The sequence below is a fragment of the Carcharodon carcharias genome, chromosome 21 (genome assembly GCF_017639515.1).
Source record: "Carcharodon carcharias isolate sCarCar2 chromosome 21, sCarCar2.pri, whole genome shotgun sequence".
NCBI classification, from domain to species: Eukaryota; Metazoa; Chordata; class Chondrichthyes; order Lamniformes; family Lamnidae; genus Carcharodon; species Carcharodon carcharias.
In genome coordinates this window covers 47,282,781-47,295,331 of record NC_054487.1, presented here as the reverse complement: position 1 = coordinate 47,295,331, position 12,551 = coordinate 47,282,781, and the positions used below count along the sequence as shown (strand labels likewise).

The following is a 12,551-nucleotide window of genomic DNA, read 5'->3' as shown; positions in this document are numbered from 1 at the left end:
CCCTGCACCCCTTGTGCCTGCACCTCTCCTCCCACAGGTCGCTTCCCTGGAAACTGCATTGGGACACCTGGCCTCCTCTCCCTTCTGCCCTCTCTTCCTCAGAGGAAGAGGTACCATCAGTGGGGAGCACAATCCCCGTTACCAGAACGGAAGGCTGTCTTATACCTGGAAGGGTCCATATGTTCAAAATCCTCCAAGGGCCTTGGAGACACCAATGAGTCCTGAAATGAAGCCTAGAAATGCTAAGACTGAAGCTCAGAACTGAGATGAAGCTGTCATGTTCAAATAAGCAACCAGCAGCAAACTATCTCCTAAACTCTTCATTACTCACACAGGAAATGCTGCTGGCTTTTTTTCTCAGCCCTTGGATGAGATTTTGCAAAATGTGGGCTGCCTGCCTGCCCATTTTGCCCGTGCAACAAGTGCAAAATTGCACGGGCAACTTAAAATCGGCTTCAATTGGATTTTTAATGGCCTTAAGCGGCCTCATAGTTGATGGCGGGCGCGGCTCCGACACCCACGTGCCTGGCAACCTGAAGACTGCGTGCGTGCGGGATGATGTCGGGATGCTTGCCCGACGTATTCTCCTGATATTTTACACCCGGTCAGGTGGGGTTCGCACCCGCCCGCGAGGTGTCAAATTCTGCCCTTGATTTCATTACATCAACGTATGAAAACTTATGTACACAATTCCTCCTGGTATTATCTTGATCATTTCAAAAAGATTACTTCAGTTTTGATTTCTCGTCACATTTGGACCATCTGTGCTACACATTATCTAATTTTAAAAAGCACTCTCAGCAGATACAATGACTCCACATATATTTGTTCCACCACCCACTTGGTAACTTCATCAGTTACACCAAAGTCCAGTTTTAGAATGAGTGGAAGTTTCAATCCAATGAAAAGACACACACAGAAACAAACAAACACATGATTCAACTTAATTATTACATTTCTTCTGCTTGATTTTTCTCCAATGTGAAAGATGGTCCTTCCTTGTATAAACGAGTGCCGTAGAAATACCAGTAGGTTGCTCCAATGGCATCTTCTCCTAAAGGTTCCACTCTCAAATTATCAGCATCCAGACCCTGACAAATAGATGAAGACATCACAAGTCAAACCAAAAAATAAGCCGTACACTTTTAAACATTCTAAGCAAATTCCACACAATAATATGGCTTCAAGATTGTCCTAGTGACTTGATAAACCAAAAGGTAACATTATGATTAAAGATTTTGGAATACAAGTCAGTAACTACCAGGCATCACGATTAATCATAACCAATACCACAAGGAGAATATAGACTAAATAGTATAAAGTAATAGAGCATGGAGAGTTGGGGATTCCAAGGCACAGACTTTCAGAAGGGTGTTAATGACATGGAAAGGACACACAGATTTACTAAGTTGATACCGGGAATGAAAGGTGTTTAACTTTTTTAACGCAAGCACTTTTCATTTCAGCAGAGGCGAATATAGGGTCCGATAGAGCTGATCAAAATTATGACAAGGTTTCACTAGTTAAGCAGGGAAAAGCCATTGTCACTGGATGCTAAGCCTATTGCCAGCGGACATAAATTTAGATAGTTTCGTCTTTAAAAAGAGAGGTTTGAACTTTCCTAAAACTACAGAGGGTTCAAGGCATACAATGTTCTACCAAAAAGAGCGGTGGTAACAGAATCCATAACTTCTAAAAGTAAAGGGAATGTATGTTAGAAAAGAAAAGAATAAAGGATTAGAGGGATGGGACTTAGTAGATTTCCCAGAAGGCTGCCAGAGGCTGGATTGTTCAAATGGCTTCCTTGTGTGTTGTCAAATTCAATGATTTTAAAAGCACATGAAAAATCCACAGGTGGGTAAAGGCACTGTTCTGCTATGGAAAGCTTTTGATTGAGGAGTCCCAGGCTCAGCTTTAATAAGCAGCCTGGAAGATTGATGGAGTTGTGTCAGGTCCAGAAGTATATACGGGTGGACAATAATTGAACAGGATGTTTTCACTTTTGCTACTGTTGAGCTTTAAGAAGTTGGTATTCATCCAGGCAATTTCAAATAGTGTGTCAATGCTTACAATCTGTGGTCACAAAGGAATAATGGTTTCTTGAGTGAAGAATTAGGAGGGGCCTATGGGGGACTCTGCAGGAGTGAATGACTTCAGAAGATAAGAAAATGAGATAAGGGGAGAAACTTGGGTTCTGTAAGTAGTTAGCTTCAGTGCATAGTGTGAAACAAGAACCACCAATTCATTTAAAACGGTACCTTTAAAAGATCAAACACGTCATCTGCATCCAATCTGTAGTCACAGAGCCTGTGCAACAACTCAACACGTAAACGAATGGGTAATTCTTTGAATTTGGTGTTTTTCAGTGGGTTTGGCCTCCCTTCTTCAAGTTCCCATCGATGTTTAATAATGTCTTCCAGGTACATGTCACAACTGTCAGGTCTGAGGAACAAGCACATCATTAATAGGGAAAGGGTTTTCGATATACATACAAAGTGTAAATTTTCCACCTTTGCTTTGCTGGTCTGAAGCAGCACCCACCAGGATTACATAATACAGGATTACCTGTACATAGGATATATGGCATGGAAACAGGCCATTCGGCCCAACCAGGCCATGCTGGTGTTTATGCTCCGCTCGTGCCTCCTCCCAACTTTTCTCATCTAAATCTACCATCGTAACCATCTATTCCCAGTTCCCTCAAAGGCTTGCCTAGCTTCTCTTTAAATGCATCCATACTATTCACTTCAACTGCTCCCTGTGGTAGCAAGTTCCACTGTTTGGGTAAAGAAGTTTCTTTTGAATTCCCTACCGGATTTCTTGTGACTGTGCACATACTAGGAAGTGACATTTAAATAAGTGGACAGGAGATTTGAGAACTCACATGCACATCATCTTGCCAGGTGAAGCTTCATATTGAATGCTTCAAAGACAAAAAATATTTTCACAGTACATTACCTTTTTAGCATTCCCCGTACAGTTCAGAGATTGCATTTTTTTTAATGACTATATTTGTGGCAAAAGGCTTTTTAGCAGTACTTAATAAATACTCCTGGGCAGTGCAGTAACATACTTTTTGACTTTATTGATATGTTGCACCATGGAACAATACAACTTAAAAGTAAGAAAGATATTGGACAGTGTAACCAGACCAGTCCTCTGTAGAAGGCAGAGAGTAGGCTAATATCACTGAAATTTATATCCTGCTGTTCTGAAAGTGGGGTAAGCAAGACTTCTCATGTAAGATGTGGATAATATCCAAGAAAAAGGAGAATGAAAAGGCAGGAGATAACTCGAATCCTATTTACTTAATTTCATAGCATTTCAGCGTAGGCATATATTAATGGAATTTTTATTAGATTGCTGAACATTAATTCAACTACAATAAAACCACTTATCCGAGGCCATGTTTACCAAATGTTAAACCAATCTACCCAACTGTGATAAAACATCTTGTGCGTGGAATTTTATTTAGTAATGGAAACAGCATGTGCTAGGTTAAAACAGGTCACATAGGGTTAAACCAGTCATGGATAGCTACCTTTTGCAAGATCCTTTTGCAAGTTGGAGGCAATTTACATTAATTTAGTATTCAAAGGTGTCACTTCAGATGCATTGTTGCTTAGAAGCACTTTGTGAGACCGTGCTGCTTAGGTGTCATTCTATTCAATTTGCTCAGCTTGAGATTTCAGTCAGACGGTCAGGCTACAAGAAGTCTCCACGTTACAATGTAATGTAAATAGTATTTTCCTTATCAACTGTAAGTAAAGAAAGGACAAACCTGTATTTGCATAGTGCTTCAACATAGTACTTAGCACCTCCCCAAATGCTTCAAAAAATTCTCTGCCACACAAAAAAAACTGAAGCAGTGTTCAATAATTCTTAAAACAGAAACTAGATACTTGAAAAAGAGAAATACTGGAGCAGATTCTAATGTTCAAATAACAGTGAGACTAATGGTACTGGCCATTATTTATGTACAAATGGTACAAAAATTTCTGGCAAGAAGCAGATAAGAATATAGGAATGTAGGTAGGAGCTGCAGTCGGCCATTTGGTCCTTTGAGCCTGTTCCACCATTCAAGATCATGGCTCATCTTCTACCTCAACTCCACTTCCTGCAGTCTCCTCACATCTGCTCATTCCCTTAATCCCCAAAAATCTATTGACATTGGTTTTATACTCAACCACTGAGACTGAGCATTCACGACTGCCCCAAAGATTCACAATCCTTTGAGTGAAGAAATTTCTCATCTCACTCCTAAATGGTTAACCCTTTATTGTGAGGCCTTGACCCCTATTCTAGATTCCCCGGCCAAGGGAAATAATTTCTCAGCCTCTAACCTGTGAAACACCTTAAGAATTTTTTATGTTTCAGTTAGATTGCCTTTCATTCTTCTAAACACTAGGGTATGTAGGCCTATCGCTCTTCACAGGACAATCCCCTCATCCCAGGAACCAATCTAGCGAACCTCTGTTGCACACTTCCTCTTGGGCAAGTATATTCTTCCTTAGGTAAGGAAAGTGCACATGGTACTCCAGGCATGGCCTCACCAAAAGCCCTTTATAATTCTAGTGAGACTTTATTCTTATGCTTCAATCCCTTTATTAAAAAAGCTAACACCATTTGCCTTCCTAATTGCTTGTTGCACCTGCATGTGACTCGAACAAGTGCACCTAGAGATGCCTCTGAATGCAAACATTTCTCAGTTTCTCAACATTCAAAAAACATCCTGCTTTTAAAAATGTTTCTTTTTGCCCATCCAGTACTCAATGTCGGATAAGCAGTCTGATAATTTAGCATTAGTGGAGGGGTCGAGAGAGGTGGTGGTGAGGTAGAATGGGATGTCGTCAGTGTCCATTTGAAAATAAATGCTGTGCCTTTGAATGATATTGTCAAACGACAGCATGTGGATGAGAAATAGGAAGGGACCAAGGATAGATCTTTCAACGGCTTAGCGTTAGTTTTCACATGAATGCTAACGGCACTGAGCTCTACCTCACCACTACCTCTCTCCACTCATCCACTGTTACTGGATGAGACGTGAATGACCTCACAATTTGTCACAATTTGGAGAAAACCGCTGCTTAGTTAAAAACCTGTCAATATTCCTCTCCAGTCTTTGTGCATCCTCCTCATTGCCTACTTTCCTGGCTAACTTTGTATTGTCAGCAAACTTGGATATATTACACTCAGTCCCTTCACCTAAGTCATCGATATAAATTGTAAATAGTGAGACCCAAGTACAGATCGTTGCTGTACCCCACTAGTACAGCCTGTCAACCCAAAAATGTACCATTTACTCCTACTCTGTTTTCTCTCCGTTAACCAATCTTCAATCTATACTAATGCATTACCCTATTTTTATGTGGCATCTTATCAAATGCATTTTGAAAAAAACGGCACATATGCTGGTTCCCATTTATCTATCTGACTAGTTACATCCTCAAACCTAACAGATTTGCCCCATTTATAACTTTGTGTTGACAGAAAATATTATGATTTAAGTGCCCTGTTACCATATCCCTAATAATAGATTCTAGCATTTTGTCCACAAGTGATGTTATGCTAATTGGCCTACAGTTTTCCCTGTTTTCCTCTTCCGCCTCTCTTAAATAGCAGGGTTATGTTTGCCACCTTCCAATCCTTGGGAATCCAAAGAAATTCTGTAAGATCAAAACTAATGATCCACTCTGCAGCTATCTCTTCTAGGATAAAACTGTCAGGTCTGAGGGCTTTGTCACCAGTTAGTCCCATTAATTTCTATTTCTTTACTATGACTGAGTTCTTTGATCACCCAACTTCCCCTCCTGGCCCCCATGTTAGCCGATATTATAAATGGTTCTCCCTCTTCAGCTGCTGCCACCATCAACCCTATCCTCAAAAAACCAAATCTTGACCCCCTCGATCCTTGGAAACAACCGTCACATCTTTAACATCCTCTCAAAAGTCCTTGAATGTGTTGGTCCGTCCAAATTCGTTTCCCATCTTTCCCATACTCCATGCTTAAATCCTACGTTCTGGTTTCTGCCCCTGCCACAGGTCTGTCAAAGTCTCAAATGAAATCCTATGTGACTGTGACAAAGGTAAATTTTCCCTTCACCTCCTTCCCAAGCCACCTGCAGCCTTTGACACGGGTGACCAAAGCATCCTCCTCCGACGCCGCTCCACTGTTGTCCAGCTGGGTGGGGCTGCTCTCACCTGATTCCATTCTTAACTATCTAATTGTAACCAGAAAATCACATGCGAGGGCTTCTCTTCCTGCTCCCGGCACCGTTACTTCTGGTGCTCCCCAATGATCGATCCTTGGACCCCTTCTATTTCATGCTGGCGACCTCATCCAAAGGCAGAGCATTAGTTTTCACATGTATGCTAACAACACCCAGCTCTACCTCACCATCCCCACTCTCAACTCTTCTGTTGTTACTAAATTGTCAGACTGCTTATCTGGTACCCAGTACTGGATGAGTAGAAATTTCCTCATAAATATTGGTAAGGTTGAAGCCATTATTTTCAGTCCCCACTCCAAACTCCATTCCGTAGCTACCCACTCCATCCCTCCCCCTGGAAACAGCCTGAGATTAGTCCAGTCTGCTCGCTAACCTCTGTGTCACATTTGATCCCGGGATCAGCTTCCAACCTAATGGCCTGAATTCTATCTTTGGTGGGAGCATGCGATTGGCAGGCCTGGGAGCGCTTGGGGAACGGGCCCCTGACCATGATCGGACCCCAACTGCAATTTCACGCTGGCTGGCCAATTAACTGCCAGCCAGCATGAAACGCACGCTGAAAAGCTCAGCGCTGCCAGGGTAGGGGCAGGTCATGACGCTTCTGCTGGCGTGGGTGAGCGCTGTGAGAAAGCTCTCTGAAGGCGGACAGCTGCTTCAGCAAGCTGGAGGCCTGAAAATGCTAAAATAAAGGATGGAAGAGCTGCAAAAAAAATGTCCAGGCATCATAATCACCTGAAAATATAGCTGATAAAAATGCTATCCACAGATATTTATTTGAATTTTATTTCATAATGGAAATTTCATCCCGCCTTTGGATGTGCTTTGACGAACAACGTAAAGGCCGCCAGCCTGATTCACCCATCCACCAACCATAACGTTGACAAGCCATGTAAAATCGGAGACAATTGCGTAGTTAACGGGGCTTAACTGCCCTCTTAATTGTCAGCGAGAGTGCTAATGACTCTTGCCTGCGCCTGCCAAGTGAAATATCGCGTGAGGACATTGGGACGCTTGCCCGACGTCTTCTCGTGCGATTTTACGCCCGATCGGGTCGGGCGGGTGTCTGCCCGCAGGACATAAAATTCAGCCCAATATCTGTGCCCCATCTCAACTCATCTGCTGCTGAAACACTTGTTCATGCTTTTGTTACTTTTAGACTCAACCCTGCCAACGCACTCCCTTCTGGCCTCACACATTCTACCATCTGTAAACTTGAGGTCATTTAAAACCCTGGTGCCCATGTCCTAACTTGCACCAAGTCCATCTTCATTTTTCATCTCTGTGCTCGCTGACCTACACTGGCTCCCAGTCTAGCAATGTCTTGATTTTAAAAATTCTCATCCTTGTTTTCAATTCCCTCCACGGTCTTGCCCTTCCCTATCTCTATAATCTCCTCCAGCCCCATAACCCTCTGTGATATCTGTACTCCTCTAATTCCAGCCTCTTTAGCGTCCACAATTATAATTGCTCTACCAATGGTGGCAGTGCCTTTAGTTGCCTACATCCAAAGCTCTGGAATACCTTCCCTATACGTCTCAGTCTTTCTACTTTTCTTTCCTCCTTTAAGACACTCCTTGAAACCTTCCTCTTTGATCAAGCTTTTGGTCATCTGACCTAATATCCCCTTGCGGTTTGCTATTATACTTCGATTCATAATGTTCCTGTGAAGAACCTTGGGATGTTTCATTAAGTTAAAGGTTGCTTTATAAATATAAGTTGTTGTTCTAAGTGTAGTAATTGTAATTTAAACCATTTCTTACTGTTATGGGGATCATGTGACTGTACAAACGAATCAGCCCTAAGCACGGAGAATCTTAGGGGTGGAGCTTTTTAGCCTTGGTACTGGAAAAAGCAAGTAGCCTCATCTAGAGTTTGTAAGTAAAGTTTGCTGTTTCTTACAAGAAATCCATTGTGCGCACCAAGTTTATTACAATTGGCGATGAGGATGAATAGCTCCAGTGCTGTACCTCACCTCTCGACTGTGAGTATTTCAATTTTTAAGGAAGAAAGAAGAGAAGTATACTCAGCAGCAATGCCTATCTTCGGTAGAATTGCCCCGTACGATTCATATGTCGAGGACTAGAGTCAATACATTGAGCGATTGGGTTTCTGCTTTGTAGCTAATGAAATAACAGCAGAGGAGAAACAGAAGAAAATTCACCCAAGTGCCTGCAGCAGCAAAAAATACAACCTAAGCTGTTGTTTGACGGCTCCGAGCGCACCAAATTCCAGATCCTTCATCAAGCTACTAGATCTCGTTTCAGCTTAAACCCTCGGTGATCATGCAAAGGTTCAAGTTTAACTCTTGAGATTGGGCCCCGGTGAGTGAATCTCAATGTATATTGTGAAGTTAAAACAATTAACGGAGCTCTATGACTTCTGTGATACTTTCAACGACATGTTGCGAGATTGTTTGGTTAGCAGCAGAAACGACTACGGCATTCAGCGCTGTTTGCTTGCAGAAGTTGAGATAGTCCTGAAGCACACCATGGAGATAGCACTAGCAATGGAGAATGCTGAGAGGGACTCACAGACTTTGCAGAGTGTGCAACATGGCGCCATTTTGCAGCTAGGGCAGGAAACAGCCGCCGGGCATGGGGTGAAGATCAGGGAGGTTATCGCGAAGCGGGACACAGTCCCTATTGCTAGAAAAATATATAGAAATGCTGGAAGCAGCTCAGCAATAACCAAGAGTTAAAGCGTTACCGTTGTGGGGGAAAATCATGCACCTGAAGTCTGGCAATTTAAAGAAGCAGAATGCCACTACTGCCACAAAAAAGGGCATGTTGTTAAACAGTGCAGAACTAGATCAAGGCAGCCATTCAGACAGCAAGTTAAATGAAGTGCACAATATATATGAGCCAGAAGCTACTGAAACTGACGTTAATTCCCTACACAATCTGAAGGCCAGGAAAACTGAACCAATCACTGTTACACTTCAAGTAAATGGAAATCTTCTGCTCATGGAGACTGACACAGGAGCATTGACCACAGTGTTGGAGAATACATCTTTAAATACCTCAGAGAAGTTGCCCAGCCATTGAGTTTGGAGAAAGCTGCTGCTCAGTTATAAACATATACAAGAGAAGCAATAAAGGTGAAAAGCATCGCCTCTGTACCTGTATCATACAGGCAACAGACAGCCTAGCTGCCAGTAATTGTTGTAACAGGAGAAGGAGCTAGCCTCTGAGCCGTGGTTACTTGAAGGAAATCAATAAATTGGTCAGAAAATTTTCAGGTCAGGACAAAAAGAAATCCTGAGTTGACAGGGAATATGATGGTCTCTTTTGGAATGAGATAGAAAAACTGAAAGACATTCACACGAAGCAAGAATTCCTCAGGTCAGAGTTGGTTCTACAGGAAAATCAAGAAAAAAGAGTCTAAACGAATGTGGTGCCACTCTGAACCAACTGAAGAAACATTTGGAAGAAAAAATACAACAGTGTTCAATGTTCCAAGAGGGAGCCTTCACAAGAGTCAAGAAACCGTTACACTCATCGTGTCTATTAGTTCACTATGAACCGTCTAAGGAATTGATACTCACTTGTGATGCATCTCGGAGTGGGAGCAGTATTGTCAAGATGGAAGATGGATGTGAAAGACCGAAAGGGTATATATCCAGAACCCTTTCTGCAGCAGAGAAAGGGTACTGTCAAACTGAAAAAGAGAGCTTATCTATTGTATTTGGAGTAAAGAAGTTCCATCAATATTTGCACATTGGCATTTCACCATAATGTCAGAACACAAACCACTGTAAAGGCTGTTTAGTGAAGATAAAGCAATCCTTCTGCTAGAATTCAAAGATGGGCTTTAATTTTGTCGGCATACAAGTGCACTTTTATGCACTGTCTGGGTGTACATATAGCAAATGCAGACACCCTCAGTCACCTCCCTTTGCCAGATAGTATTACACCTGTTCCAGTGCCTCAAGAGGTAGCACTTGTGTTGAATTTCCTGGACTCCTCACCAGTCTGCACGAGACAGATAAAGAATTGGATAAATTGGGATCCAATTTTAGCAACAGTCCATAAACAGGTATTATAAGGATGGTCAAATGCACAAGTCTCTGAAGAATTAAAACCATTCCTTTCCCATAGATCTGAACTGAGTTGGCAAGATGGCATCTTGTTACGGCGAGTAAGAGTTGTTGCCCCTTTGCAAGGAAGAGAACCATTACTGGAAGAACTTCACCCTGGTATTTCGAAAATGAAGATGCTCACACGAAGTTATATCTGGTGGCCAGGTATAGGCAGTTATATAGAAAAAATGGTGAAACATTAACTTCAGTACCAGCAACAGCAGAAGTTGCCTGTTTTAGCTCCACGGTATCCATGGGAGTGGCCTGGTCGACCCTGGGTTGGACTACCTATAGGCTACATAGGTCCATTTCTAGATACCATGTTTTTTGTAATTATCGCCACACATTCCAAATGGATGGACATGTTTGAAGTGAGGTAATCTACTTCGTCCGCAACCATTGAAAAACTGCACCAGAGTTTGTGTTCATCGTTTACCTGAAGTTATTCTGTCAGACAATGGTACTGCTTTTACTATGCTGAATTCCAAAGATTTGTGAACCTAAATGGGATTAAACACATCGGAACAGCACCATATCATCCCTCATCTAATAGGTTAGCAGAAAGAGCTGTACAAACCTTTAAAACAGGCATGAAGAAACTATCAGAGAGAACATTAGAAACAAGAGTTTCAAGATTTTTGTTCAGCTATTGCACAACTCCTCATGCAACCGCTGGTTTAACACCTTCAGAATTATTAATGAAGTGCCAACTTTTGTACAAGATTGAGTCTAGTATTCCCCAATCTAGAGGGAAAGATGGAGAGAAACCAGGGTAGTCAGAAAATGAATCATGATGCTCACAGTAAAGGTTGAGAGTTTACTATAGGAGAGACAGGTCTTGTACGAAATTTTGCAACGGGACCGAGATGGGTCCTTGTACAATTGTCTCTGAAACATGACCATTATCTTATCAGGTAGACATGGAAAAATGAGATTGTTAGAAAACACATGGATCTCAGAAGTCAAGAAACCCTCCAACAACCAGTTAATCCACCTGAAATTGAAGTTGAAACTTTGACCCCTGAGGTGCTAAATCGGCAAATAGACATACCTGATATCTCTGAAGTAAATAATTCTGAACTGCCATTGTCTAAGGATGACCCTGATACTGCAGTTCCTGGCCAAACTGATCCGATGGAAGAACCTTCAGTTGTAGAGAAGCGTCCCTCTACCCGAATCAGAAAATCTCCTCAAAGACTAAATTTATAATGGCATAAACTGTATATAATATGGGTTAAGATGTTTTTGTAAATGAGAGGATAAAACAAAATTAAAGAGGGAGGAATGTAACAATTGTAAGTTAAACCATTTCTTACTGTTATAGAGATCATGTGACTGTATAGGCAAATCAGCACTAAGCACAGGGAATCTTAGGGGCGCAGCTTTTTAGCCTTGGTCTTGGAACAAGCATGTAACCTCATCAGGAGTCTGTAAGTGAAGTTTACTGATTCTTACAAGAAACCTGCACTCCAAGTTTATTACATTAAGTTTCTCATCTTGGTTCCCCATTATTTCTAGAATACTTTCTCTGTCTTCTACTGTGAAGACATAAACAAAAGTATTTGTTTCATGTCCCTGACATTTGTTTATTCCCTCATTATAATTTTTCCTCTGTCTGCCTCTAATGGACCCAAATTTACTTTTACTAATCTCTTCCTATTTATATACCCACAGAAATGTTTACAATCTGTTTCTATGACTCTTGCTGGTCTGCTCTCTATTCTCTTCCCTTATCAATTTCTTGGCCCTTCTTTGCTGAATACTAAAATCCTCCCAATCCTCAGGCTTAACTACTCTTTTTGACAATATTACATAAGCCACTTTCTTTGATCTAATACTATCTCTAACTTTTCGTCAACCACAACTGGACATTTCTTCTGTGGGGCTATTGTGCCTTAAAGGATTGTATATTTGTTGAAAATTGTGCATTAAATTTTTAAATTGCTTGTATATGGTCATATCTTTTATCATAGTTTCTTAACCTACCTAAGCCAACTTGCCCCTACTGTTTAGATTTGAGACCCTAGTTTCGGACTTAACTAAAATTATTCTCAAACTCAAAAGTAGAATTTTATCACATTATAGTCATTGTTCCTTAGAGGCTGCTTTACTACGAGGTTATTAATTATCACCTTCTTATTGCACAATGCTAGTTCTGAAATAGCTTTTACCCTAGTTGGTTCCTTGACATACCGATCCAAAAACTCTCCTGCATACATTCCATGAACTGGTCCTCCACACTA

At 41.5% G+C, this 12,551-nt stretch overlaps 1 protein-coding gene across 1 annotated transcript in view; it reads right to left on the bottom strand.

Annotated features, from left to right (window-relative positions):
- The window catches only part of LOC121292973 (cat eye syndrome critical region protein 2), a 146,720-nt gene that overhangs the window by 63,491 nt on the left and 70,678 nt on the right, over positions 1-12,551 (bottom strand). The window contains exons 3-4 of the mRNA XM_041215482.1: positions 2,259-2,442; positions 955-1,091 (exon numbers count right to left, since the gene is read on the bottom strand). Of these exons, the coding sequence (XP_041071416.1) occupies positions 955-1,091; positions 2,259-2,442 (321 nt within the window). The remainder of the gene's footprint in view (positions 1-954; positions 1,092-2,258; positions 2,443-12,551) is intronic.